The 13182-nt window shown below is 39.2% G+C and overlaps 1 protein-coding gene across 7 annotated transcripts in view; it reads right to left on the minus strand.

Moving 5' to 3' along the window:
- The window catches only part of CDK14 (cyclin dependent kinase 14), a 592881-nt gene that overhangs the window by 77078 nt on the left and 502621 nt on the right, over positions 1–13182 (minus strand). For all 7 annotated transcript variants that reach the window (XM_054495986.2, XM_063667603.1, XM_054495990.2 and 4 more), the window contains one exon: positions 9154–9297. In XM_054495986.2, the coding sequence (XP_054351961.1) occupies positions 9182–9297 (116 nt within the window). In that variant the 3' untranslated portion in view covers positions 9154–9181. The remainder of the gene's footprint in view (positions 1–9153; positions 9298–13182) is intronic.

Raw genomic sequence — 13182 nt, forward strand, 5'->3', positions numbered from 1 at the left:
TTCTGTAGAATTGCCACAATTGCCACAATTGCCCAGATAAAACATTTGAGAGTATGTCAGCTTTAATTAATGTAACATGACCTGATCATTTCCACAGTTAAGAATAAAGAAGTTTGCTTTCTTTAAATCCAAAGCTCAACCTGGAGATTATGCTAAGTTGCTTCATTCATAGTCCACACTCCTCTGCTCATGTCAGAAGGACAGCATTTGTCCCCTCTAGTGATAAACAAATTATACATGAAATCAATTCCACTTCACAATCATTTTCCCTATTGGGTATTATCTTTCCTTCCCTGCTCCCTCCAGTTAAGCCCGCATCCTGTAACTTGCTAATGAGCTGAGAGCTTTCTGTTCCAGGTGGCACCCCCTGCCTCGAAGTCATGACATTTCCCATTTCGAATGCTGCTGGCATTTTTCGACAGCTCCTGCTAACTAGCCTTTTTGACCTGCACTAAGAGGAACTCATCTGATCGAATCCTCTAACCTGCCAATCATTCCAGCAAATGATCTTCACAGTCACTCCCAAGGCAGGAATGGAAGGAAAAAAAAATAAAAAAGGAAAAGCGAGTGAGAGAATGAGGGAGTAGGCAAGCGGCTGCCTCTGCAGCTACCTAATGAGAATACTTTAAGTCTCTGAGGCAGCTGAAACACTGAAAAACTGGTGGGAAAATTAGGACACAACTGAATGCCTGGCTCTGTAATTACTGATTTCTTTCCATCCTGAGATCATTTTGAGAGCAACACCTCTGAGATGTGCCAGTTTCTAAAGAACACAAGATATATCCCACCTTACGTAGAGAAAATAGATGTATTTCTCCTGCCACTATCAATATGCAATTCTCATAATCCCACTCAGTCAAACAGCATCCTTTGCAGAATTAATTATGTGCTATAAGCTCGTTAAGTGTGCATTTGTAAACTAGGGATGATTATAATATCTGCCACAGTGAAAAAAGAACCTCTTTTTTTCTCAGGCATATTTTAAATGTTACCAACATTTAGGGGTGTTAATTTTTACATATTCACATAAAAAGTGGTGGAGGGTGGTATGGCACCAGGAAGGATTAAATTCTTGACACCGACAAAAAGGATAATCTGGGCATTCTTAACTAATAGAGGTGAAATAATTTTTTTCCTTCCAGATTTTTCCTGCCTGTGCAGAATCAGTTTATTTAATTACATTTAAACTTAGTGGGGCCTTGGCCCACAGAATAACCCTATTATTTTAGGAAGAATGATCCAGGAGATGGTTAACTTGGCAATGTATCACAGCTCTAGGTATCTTAATATGGAGTAGATTTGTTGACCAAGGAAAGATACAATATAATTATGTGTTATCATTATACCATTGTACGTAATAATGTAAAATAAATACTGTACATGATTTAATTGCACATTATAATCACACATCTTTCCCCATTTATAGTAATTAGGCCAATAGCCCCATTTACAGTAATTATTATATGTAATTGAGGGCATTTTACTAATCGCATTGAAAATGATAATCCAGAGCAATTAAAAATCCAAGGGCACTATATGTAATGCAAACTACATTAAGAGAATGGTGATAATTTAAAGGGAAAAAATTCACCCAAATATTGAAGTTAACAATTCAGTATTTGATTCCATGCTTAGCATACAGGGTTATTTTTATAATGAGATAAATTTCCACCAATGACTCTAACTTTTGTATTGTTTTTTTTCTAGATTGTGTACATTATTTCCCTAAATGGAAAAGTAACCTTTGATTAATCTATGATGTTATCTTCACAACTCAAGGACTGCTGAAAAATTATTCTTTTTGGCTGTATGAATGGTGTGTGTTTGTGTGTGTGTGTGTGTGTGTGTGTGTGTGTGTGTGTGTGTGTGCATGCGTTGGTTAGCAGAGAAAGCAGCTATCCTAAATTCCAAAAGATGCTCAGTAAACCATTCATTTGCACAACCAATTTGATGCTCTCAAAAGCTTTATTCATATAAGCAATTCAGAGTATTGCAAACTTTTTGTTAATTATACTTGTAATACTTTAGCTAAAGTGTTTAACTTTGTCTATCAGAACACATTCGGGTTGAAATTTTCATTGATTTGCTGTCTGTCTAGAATTTTAATGTGTTTAAGGACATGAAACCCTGGCTCTTGTCCCCAGGCCCCAGTGTCTAGCCCTCCCTGATCCCACTCCCTATTTCTACCCAGACAAAGCTCCCACATGAAGAATATCGCAGGAGGAGTGATGAGCATCCGTGGGACAGCAGGAATAGTTTCCAGCTTCTTTTTGCCTTTCCTTCCCGACATTGTCATTTAGACATTGTCCTCTGTGCATTCAAATGTCATCCCAGACCATCAGCCCACTTCAACTCAAACAGCCTCCTTTTATGCTTAGACACTTCTTAGAGTATCAGCAGACCACAAAGACTGTCTAGTGGGACTCAGCTGCTATACTGGTATTAATAATACAATACAGTGCACTTAGGGCATAGATAATTCCTTCTGTATCCCAAATTCATAAGAATCAACATTAAATGAAAAGGAAAAATACAGCACCTGAACTGATTCTAACTACTTTCTATATGTGACTGCTAACTTCCTTGTAATAAATATTGTGGTTACTAGCCACATCACAGCTTGGGCCCACTATTTATAAGAAAGCTTCACTCATATTATGCTGCTGGCTAAATAGTCCCTAAGAAATTAATTTGGGTTTTAAGAAGTCAGAAGATGCACGTGCTATTCCCCCTGCCCCTCACCATTTTGAAAGCTCATTTGACCTGGAAATGCTGAATCACAAAAATATAGTCAATTTTCAAGGATCCATAGGCTGATGAACCAATCTGTGAAGCATCAACCAGTTTCCTCTCTTTTAGCCACTTTGCTTTTTAAAACCTTAATCAGAGAAAAAAAAAAAAAGGAAAAAAAGGGCAAAAATTTATTATTTTTATTTAAAAAATCACTCTAAATTGTTTGTCTTTAAGAAAAACACAGTTAAATATTTAAAGATAATGGAGCTTCATTTGAGTAACATACATGGTTTAGTGAAACAATGTATGTGTGCACAAATTTGTATGTGATGGCAGAGAGAATTAATATGATAAAGCAAATGTAGCTAATGTAGTATAATGTTAACACTTTGGGGAGAGTGAGTGAAGGGTATCAGGAATTCTTGTGCTATTCTTGCATCTTTTCTGTAGACATGAAATTATGTCAATATAAAAAAAATGCTTGAAGGCTGGGCATAGTTGCTCATGCCTGTAATCCCAACACTTTGTGAGGCCCAAGCAGGATGATCGCTTAAGGCCAGGAGTTTGAGACCAGCCGAGACAACACAGCGAGACTCCATTTTTACAAAAAATTTAAAAATGATCCAGGTGTGGTGGTGCGCACCTGTAGTCCTAGCTACTCAGGAAGCTGAGGTGGGAGGATAGCCTGAACACAGGAAGTTCAGTCTGAGCAACAGAGTGAGACCCTGTCTCTTAAAAAAAAAACAAATAACAAAATAAAACAAAACACAAATGCTTTAAGAATGCATTCTGAAGGAAGCATGATACAACTTTATTTTCATTCTGCTTTGTGACAATCCCAGTAGGTGGTGAGAGCCTGTGAGTCCTCTGCCTACACTTGCATGGGGTTAGGGTGGTAGTGGTGCAGAGTACAGATCAGAGTTGACCCAAAGAAAAGAAGGGCTGGAGAGGCAGAGAAGGGACAAGGAGGAGAAACAAACTTGCATTAGCGTTTAAAGGACAGAACAGACTCCCCAGGGTGGAGAGGAGGCTAAGGTAAGGTGGGGTGGAGGTGAGGTGAGGTGGGGAAACTAATAGCATTCCAGCCTCTTCTCATTTGGATATTCATAATATGCATCATGCATTTGAGGTTCAAAGTGCTGTCAATTTCCCAAATAAGATGTATTTTTTAATTGGCAGTCATGTGGGGGTAATGGTAACAACTAGGGAATCTTCCAGATGAAACCTGCAAAGAACACTAAGGTTTGTTTCCCCTCTGAGTGTCATTTCAACAATTGTTGTCAATTACATGAGGTAACAGAAATAATAAAACTGCAGATGTTTAATAGGAAAAAAATTAAATGGCAGAAAATGGCAGTTTTTGCAGGAAAAACCCCAGAAATCTTCCTAGTACTGAAAGAAACCTAGATCTAACACTTGTGTTTCTTATATATTGAAAAGTGCTGATGGATATTATCTCCGTTTGTGTCTATAGTTGAGAAAATGCAACACACCTTAAAAGGACCTTTAGTCAATAGTCAAAAATATCACACAATGAAGATATCACACCATCAGAACTGGAGTTTGTCTCCGTACTTGCCTGATTTTTCACTCGGTAGTATACAGACCAGGCAAGGCACTTTCCAGCTATACTGCTTGCTTTCCAAAAGCTTCTCCAAGTTTCTGAAGGGCTAAGCCCAGCGGCCTCTTCCAAATGCTTCCTTAAAAACAGGTTGGCCACCCAGTTCTGGGCCCAGCTGACTGGATCAGGGCTCAGAGCCTGACCTCAAGGCAGCCTACAGTCAGTCAGCAGTTTCTACGGGGGTGACTGACACAACAGCTTCGCTCTCTACTTCATGGTGATGGCTACATCAATCAGAGCCACTCTCTGGGAGGGTTTGAATCTGAGGCAAAAAGAGGTCAGCAATAGACTGCCCCAGAAGTAGAGGGACAAAGAGAAATGATAATAAGCAGGATCCATGAATAAGCAGAAACAAGTCAGCAGAAGCCCTGAAGTGAAGAGAACATGAAAGCTGTTTTAGTTGATGCAAAGACAGAAAAAGTGAGCCGCCATAATGTCACAGCATGGAGGAGAGCAATAGGTGGCTGTTCTTTAGGAGCAGTTTCCAGAGTTGAGATGGCGGTTGAGATGGCAAACAGCTCTAGGTGGCCTACCGAGTAAGAACCACCATTCTACTAACATTCAGACAGTGCTGCCACAGTCTTAAGCACCAGTGCATTGTGTTCTGTCTAAAAGCAGGTTTCTAAAAAAATCTTTATCTCATTTAATTAAATTTCCTTGAGCATTCTACTCTGTTTACCTAACAGCCTACTTATAGGAAATTACTGCTTAATGACCAAGTAGAGAGTCCGACACATTTTTTTTTCATTATCATGTAATTCCTACATAATGTGGATTTGCAGAAATAAGAGGCTAAAAGGTAAGGAGAGGGTCATCAAAATATGCATGCAGTTAACTTCTTGCAATTGAACCAAATAAAATTCTTTCATGCACTAGACAAATATTTGTAAATTTATTAGGAATGGGGTCTGTGAACCAACTGATTCATTGAAAAGAGATATTCCATAATGAGCACATACTATTTCAGAAAAATTACAAAACATATCTAAAAGAGTAGAGACCTTTCTTATCCCTTGTATTTAGCTAAAGGAGAAGTAGAGTGACCACACACTTTCTATGCCAGTTTAGAGTAAGTGGAAAATTAAGCTCACCAGAGGGATGTGTTTGGTATCACTGTAGGCAAAAATAAGTCACTAATGGATGTGGTATTCAATGCAGCTTCCAGTCTTTTCCTTGGGGAAAATTTCTATGTATATTTAAGGCTCTCTCAGACTTTAGAAGGGTCTTACCCATCAGTGCTGATAAAATGAGTTAGAAGAATCTAAGAAATCTTTACTAATATCTTTAGCGGATAACAAAATGTAAGAAGCACAGTATTTTGATAATCCAGTGGCACCTACCCCATTTTTAACTTAGGTGTTTATGGTTTTCTTCTTATTTAATTTGGTTACAAGACTCTGAAACCAAAATTGCTTTCTGCTGCAAAGCCAAATGCATCTCATTAGATTTTCCACTAAGACCAATTTACGCAAATCTGGCATTATTAACTAAATAATTGAAGTGACCTTGGTATGCAAGGAAAGAAATAATTTGGCATTGAAGTTTGGAAGAAAAATTAGGACTTGAAACATTCTTGTCTACTCTGTCCTCTATCATTTCAAAGACAGAAGTAATATAATGCATTTTCCACACTTACCTCCTTGTAACTCCCCAAAGAGAGGTGGTTAAAATGCCGGCCCACAGTCTTAGTCTCCTTCAGCCCCCCCAACCCCCTTGGCCTCCCTCTCCTTCCCAATCTCTCTAGGCATTACAAAGAATTGAGACATTTGAGGAAATTTAAGATGCCAAAGCCTTCTCTAAACAGTCAATGAATTCAACAGCAACAGCAAAATCAAAGTCTAAGAAATTACAGATTTTTCTCTAAGGATACCTTATCTATGTAGACATTTTGCTCTATAATGTCTATATGATATTCAGTATTGGTCAGAGTAAGGCCATTCCACAAGATATAATAGGCCAATAAATAGGCTATATTATTTGATCTCGAAGATGGTTCCATTTATTTAAAAACTCCACAAAGGTGAGACATTAAAATAATTTCTTTTTCTGCTGACTGACAGAAAACTCTTAGAATCCATCTTCCCTGCAGCTTTTCTGAGAAACTGAGTTGTTTCCTCAGCATTATGTTGCATCAGGCTGAGGCATTTGGATTGGAAGAAAACTACGCCAACAATAATATTAAAGCTTTATTGGTCCAGGTGCAGTGACTCATGCCTGTAATCCTAGCACTTTGGGAGGCCAAGGTGGGTGGATCAACTGAGGTCAGGAGTTCGAGACCAGCCTGGCCAACATGGCAAAACCCCGTCTCTACTAAAAATACAAAAACTAGCCAGGCGTGGTGGTATGTGCCTGTAATCCCAGCTACTCGGGAGGCTGAGGCAGGAGAATTGCTTGAACCCAGGTGGGGGCAGAGGTTGCAGTAAACCACCTCACTCTAGCCTGGGCAAAAGAGTGAAACTCCGTCTCAAAAAAAAAAGCTTCACAAGTTGATGCGAAAAAGGCAAAACTCATAGAAAAAATATTTGTATTGCTATCAAATAATTCTAGAGGAAAAGCTTCCACTGTGTTATAACCTGACATCTAGTTTAAAAATTATATGTGAAGAAAATACATTTTTACATTTTTGTAAAGGCTTTTATATACTGATGACTGTAGTTCTGAGCACCTTTTAAAAAAAATCTCTTTTCAATTAGCAACCTTTGAGACTTTCTGAGCAATGCTTCTGTCCTGTGAGCTTGATTTGATTTCCCAAGGAGGAGCTGAGCTGAAACACGTTCTAGCAGCTTTGACTGGCTGGGCTCAGGTCAGGGGATCTCAAAAGAGCCAAGAAGAAGGAACACAGCCTTGCAATTGAAATTCAGGCTTGCTTGTGTGCATGTGTGTATGAGGCAGCAGCACAAATAGAGTCCACTTTTTGTTTTGTTCCACGGAATTGGCGAAGGGATTTATAAAGCCAGGGCCCTCATTATGATAATGCAGGTTAAATACTTTGAAAAAGCATATGCTGTAACCCTCATGAATCAAAACCATTCTCAAAACCAGGAGGTAGCTTGTCAAAAACCTAGCCCCATTCTTTGTCTGACCGATTGAAATTCAGAGTGGAGTACAAATGCAACCGAGAGTTGTGTTTTTTATTCAACATGGAGAAATAACATGAAGAATGAAGACTTACCTATGGAGTGGCAAGTTTAACAGTAACATCTTCTGACTGTGATTTATACATCATACTTTATCTGGAGATCTTTTATCTCCAAATCATTCATAAATTGCCACCATGCCCCTGATAGGCCAAAATTGACCCCTATGTTGAGGGTATTCAAAAGCTAAGTCCAGAAGTAGCTCAAGATACTGGCAGATTACCCACAAGACAATGTGTACAGTTTAAAATTTGCTCTCTTTACCATTCTATCAATTTAGCCTGTTAACATATTTCAAACTAAGAGAGGGAGGAAGGAAGAGGAACTACTGCAATGCTGCATATATCCTTTGAGTTACTTGAACACTTTTTATTTTATTTATTTACTCTTTGAGACAGGGTCTGGCTCTGTCACTCAGGCTGGAGTGCAGTGGTGCAATCTCAGCTCACTGCAACCTCAGCCTCCCAGGCTCAAGCCATCCTCCCACCTCAGCCTCCCAAATAGCTGGGACTATAGGCACATGCCACCACCATGCCCAGGTAATTTTTGTATTTTTTGTAGAGAGAGGCTTTTACCATGTTGTCCAGGCTGCTCTCGAACTCCTGAGCTCAAGCAATCTGCCTGCCTCGGCCTCCCAAAGTGCTGGGATTACAGATATGTGCCACCATGCCTGGCCTGAACACTTAATTACTGAATATCATAACAAATACATACTTTTCTCTACATATCAGCACATAAAAAGCCTTCTCCACAGTAACATTTGTTCTCTATTTGTTTCAGAGACTTGTGTTACATTAAGTATGTATATGTATATAAATTATATATATACATATACTAAAAATTTTCCAAAAATACTAGGCATTTCCATCTGGCAATCAAGGAAGATGGCCTTTTCAGAAGTTGCCATCCCAGGCTGGTCACTACGTAGCACACGTGATGTGATGACTGGGCCAGGCTGACATGGCTAGAGGTTGCCAAGTTTAGATTATGCTTCCTATCTGCAGAATAGTAGAGGACAAAGAATTTGATAGTAAAAGAGAAAAGCTTCATCATGATAAGGTCCGTACCAGGAGCCAGACAGGAATCAGAAATAGGTGAAGTGGCCCAGATGGGAGCTAAACTAAACTGGGGAGTCTACATGCCCTCCAAAGGAGGCAGCAATGATTCAGTTACACGCAAACACTTCTGGTAGGAATGTGAAGGCAATATTGCTAGAGTTGCTTGTTTTTCAAGGAAAATCAGAAATCTAGACTTTTGTGTATAATCTCCCCATTTTAAAATAAGAACAACTAATTAGAAAAATTGCATGGGCAAAACAAAGTAGGTCTGTGGCTTAGATATAGCCCAAAGTGAACCTTTTTCTAATCTCCATGAGGAATGTGAGTAGTTAAAAATGACTTGCTTATAACTAAAATGGTTTGCCTATGACTACATAAATAAAAGCATAAGATAAAGTATAATTTTAGTTAGAATCTAGTAGGTGCCTGAAAATTTGGAAATAACTGAGTGCATTCTATCTCAATAGAAGGTCTGATGAATGCCATAATGCACACAAGAGACTCATAGGATAGCTGGTGAAAAAACGAGTCTGAAATATTTCACTTAAAGAATCTGTTCAATATCCATTAAATATTACTTTCCAGGTAAAGCTGGTCATCTTACCTGTGTGCTCTTGAGAATGTGCTGCTTGTCAGTGCTTGCTGTTTGATAGACTTTTGCCATAACTATTGTTTTTCCCAAAGGCCCGCATGCTTTCTCCAGCTTCTGGTTGCAATCTCACATTTGGGACAGTAAAAATAGAAGACACTGTGGACAGGATATGAAGTTTTCATTTATAGAGTTACAGACATTTATAATCATCTGTTTTTTTAAAAAAAAATGGAGACTGAGATGCAAGTTTGGATGCCCAGCACACTGAACATCATAGTATGTTTTGATCTTTGAAATGCCAGGTGGTCGCAGGCACACACACATTTGCAAACATATGACAGGACGGTCTGTCTTTCCCTCAGAACCACAGCTCAGACTATCTCCCACATTTCTCTGATCTAGAACAATGAACTTAGATTGGGAAACAACATATTTTGCCCTTCCTTTGTGCCATTCTTTCATTCATTGGAAAAATATTTATTGAGCCTCACACTGTTCTGGGAATTTCAGAATCCTGTACTAAATAAATCAGAATGAAAGGAAATCCCTGTTGTTATAGAGTCCAGTTGGGGGAGACAGGCAATAAGCAACCAAACAGATATAATATATTAAATAGTGGTAAATGTTATGAAGAAAAATAAAGCAGAGAAGAGAAACTGGAAGTTTTAGGGTGGAAGGAGGTCAGTGAAGTCTCTCCTGAGAAGGGACATTGGTGGAGAGAATCAAATGAGGTAAGAGGGCAAACCATGCATGTGTCTAGAGGGAGAGCAAGCACAAAATATAAGAGGAGGAAACAGAGCTGATTTTAAGGAGGCAAGAAGAGAAGGAGGCAAACCAGGTAGGAGACAACTGTAAAAATGTGGGTGAAACATAGTGAGTGACTGAGGGCAGGGTGATAGCAGTGAAGTGAGGAGTGGCGTGCATGATCCTGGATATACTGTGAAGGTAGCAACAACAGGGTCTGTGGAAGAACTGAATGTGGAGTGGAACCAAAAAAGGATGAGTTAGGGATAGCTTCCATCAACTGGAAGAATGATGCTGCTATTTATTGACAAGGGTAAGACCAGAGAAGGCGCAAGTTTGAGGGGAAAGATGAGTTCAGTGTTGGTAAGATTAAGTGTGAGGGGCCTACTAGATGGTCAAATGGAAATGTTAAGTGTCAGTTGGATATGCGAGTTGAGTCAGGGAAGACAGGACTGGAGATGGATATTTGAAAACTGTCAGTGTATAGGTGATACTTAAATCATGAGATGGGATGAGATCATCTAGGTTCCAGGGAGTCCATGCAGATAGATCTGAGGATTCAGCCCCAGGACACTCTAATGTGAAAGGTCTGGCAGATGAGGAGAAATCAGCAAAGGAGTGTGAAGAGGAGACTTTAGTTTTCTAAACTAAAGGAAAACAATGAGAGAATACTGTCCTGGAAACCAAGCGAAAGAAGTATTAGTAGGAGGAGATGGTTGTCAATTGTGTTGAATCTTCGATAGGCTGGGAAAAGACCAATGGATAGAGACTTCGAAAGCCAGGCGTTGTGGACACAAAAGTCTGGTTGGAAAGGATTCAAGACAGCATGAAAGTCTAGGAACTGAAGGCAGCAAATCTCAAATCTGAAATGGGTGCACCTGTTTTATTTTTAAACCGATGGCATAGAGCTACATTAAGAGCATTATGCTGTTCTAGGACGATATACAGAACATATACAGGAATATGTGGGAAAATCGACAAACTCTAGAGCTAGAAAGGTCCCTGGAGACTACTGTGTCCACCTCACTTGCTCCTTAAGTGAGAAATGGGAAGCCCAGAGAGACTAAGGCACTTGTCCAAAGTTCCCTGGCTAGTTAACAGTGGAGCTGAAGCTGCAATCCAGGTGGTCTGATTCCCAGTTCAGTGCTCTTCACACTGTACCGATTTGTTGGCCTGCTTTCACTGAATTTGAGTTTTGTGAATTAGCAAATGAGTGTAATAAAATCAAGGACTCTGTGCTATGAAGTGTATTTTGTTCATTTACTTTGACAAGGGTAGTTCAGCTTCAATTATTTATGTAACTTGATAGTATATGCAGGAGAATGCCCTGTGGTGTATTTGGGAAAAGTAATGAATTTCTTCTAAATCGGCCCTCCATTTACTTCCCTGCAATTAAATCTTTGAGAAGAAGTGGGACAAAGCTGTTGGGGTTTCAGGACAGAGGGAGAATGACAGGGTGCCACCAGAATTACCCAGCTTTAACAGCCAGATCCCCAGATAACTGTACCATTATTCTTGCTTTCTGCTTTTATAATGCCTGCTTCAGTGCCAACTGATACATTACCTCTAAATTTTGGTACTATGTAACCTGATGAGGTTTTAAGGAATAGTATACTAAAGAAAGATATTACATTATTATGTATTCTTCCAAAGCAAGTGTCTGACATAAGCCCATAATTTCATTTTTATACGGATCTATGAAATGACTGCAGGGCTCTGTGTTACTCAGGCTCCAACCACACTTGATGCCCTTCTCATGGGGTCTGACATATTACACTAGGCCAAGAAGGCTCAAGTCTACTTGTAACTTATTTTTGTTCCCATCTTCTCCTTTTAACCTGACTTTGCTTCCTGCTTGCGTAAGTGTTTTCCTCTTGTGGAAATTCTTTAGAAAGTGCTATGAGCCATCTTTAAGAATGAGAGTGCTATGGATTGAATTGTGTCCATCCTCAAATTCATCTGTTGAAGCCCTAACCCCTAATGTGATGGCATTTGCAGATGGGGCCTTAGCAGGGTAATTAGGGTTAGATGAAGTCATAAGGGTGGGGCCCTCATGTTGAGATTAATGGCTTTGTGAGAAGAGGAAGAGATTGCTCTCTCCACCCTGTGAAGACACAGCAAGGTGCCCTTCACAAACTGAGAAGAAAGACCTTACCAGGAACCGAATCTGCTGGCACCTTTATCTTGGACCTCCCATCCCCAACAGAAATAAATGTCTGCTGTTTAAGCCATCCAATCTATGGTATTTTGTTATTGCAGTGTGACCAAACTAAGACAGAGAGGTTCCTAAACTACAGCTTGGTTGCCAAGACAATCCATTTATTGGTTCTGTAACACTTATTTCCAGGTGGATCTCCTTCCAAATCTCCTTAAAAAAGAAGCCCGTTAAGAGTATTACAGGTGCTGTGTAGTGTACAATGAAATTTGCCACGTGAAAAATAATTACATAAAATTGTCTAAAAGGTAAAATGACTAATAAATGAAAAGGCCTGGAAAAAAAAAAAAAAAAGAGTATTACAGGTGCTGCTGCTACTGCTGCCACCACCATTGCTGCCTTTGCCAGATGGTGAACTTTTACAAGACTCTATGCTAATATGAAATTTAATTATAAAAATTTAAAAAACTTCTAAATAAAGTCTGCAGAATACTAACCTAGACAATAAGTCACCCAAACCAGTCATTTCACTTAAAGAAACTAATTCCCAAAGTCTCCAAAGTCTGGGAATTCTTGGTTTTGTAAACATGTTTACAAGTTCAGCCACGTTGCCACATTGTTCTAAATGGAAATGACTATAGTATTTAATACTGGGATTGTCCTTTCTTGCAACTGGATTTATGCCTCATAATGACTATCTTCTAGACACAGAAATAGCATTTCTGTAACTCAAAACTGTTACCGGAGGCATTTAGTAGAATCTTGGTTTAAAAATATAATGATTTTTCATCTTTATTCTCCCCCCTTCAAAAGGTTTCACTGCTCCTGATGTTTAACGTTATGCAAAGACGTGTTTCTGCCAATGAATATCGCCTTATGGTTATGCTTCTGCAAATAGCCTGCTGTGAGCTGATAAAGGGATTAATGCAGCCAAAATTCTTAATCTGTGAAATTACAAATTAAATTCTCATATTAAAAATACCACCCTGAGGTATTTTTTGTGGTTTTAATTCCCCTCTGGTGTTCTGCATACTTTGTGCTTGTTAATGACGGGGACAAGGCTGTCTCCCTTGGCAGTCTGCTGCCGAGTGATAATGTGTAGGCATTTACTCACTGATAGAAATGGATTTAACCACTGGCTG

This window comes from Pongo pygmaeus, chromosome 6, assembly GCF_028885625.2.
Source record: "Pongo pygmaeus isolate AG05252 chromosome 6, NHGRI_mPonPyg2-v2.0_pri, whole genome shotgun sequence".
NCBI lineage: Eukaryota > Metazoa > Chordata > Mammalia > Primates > Hominidae > Pongo > Pongo pygmaeus.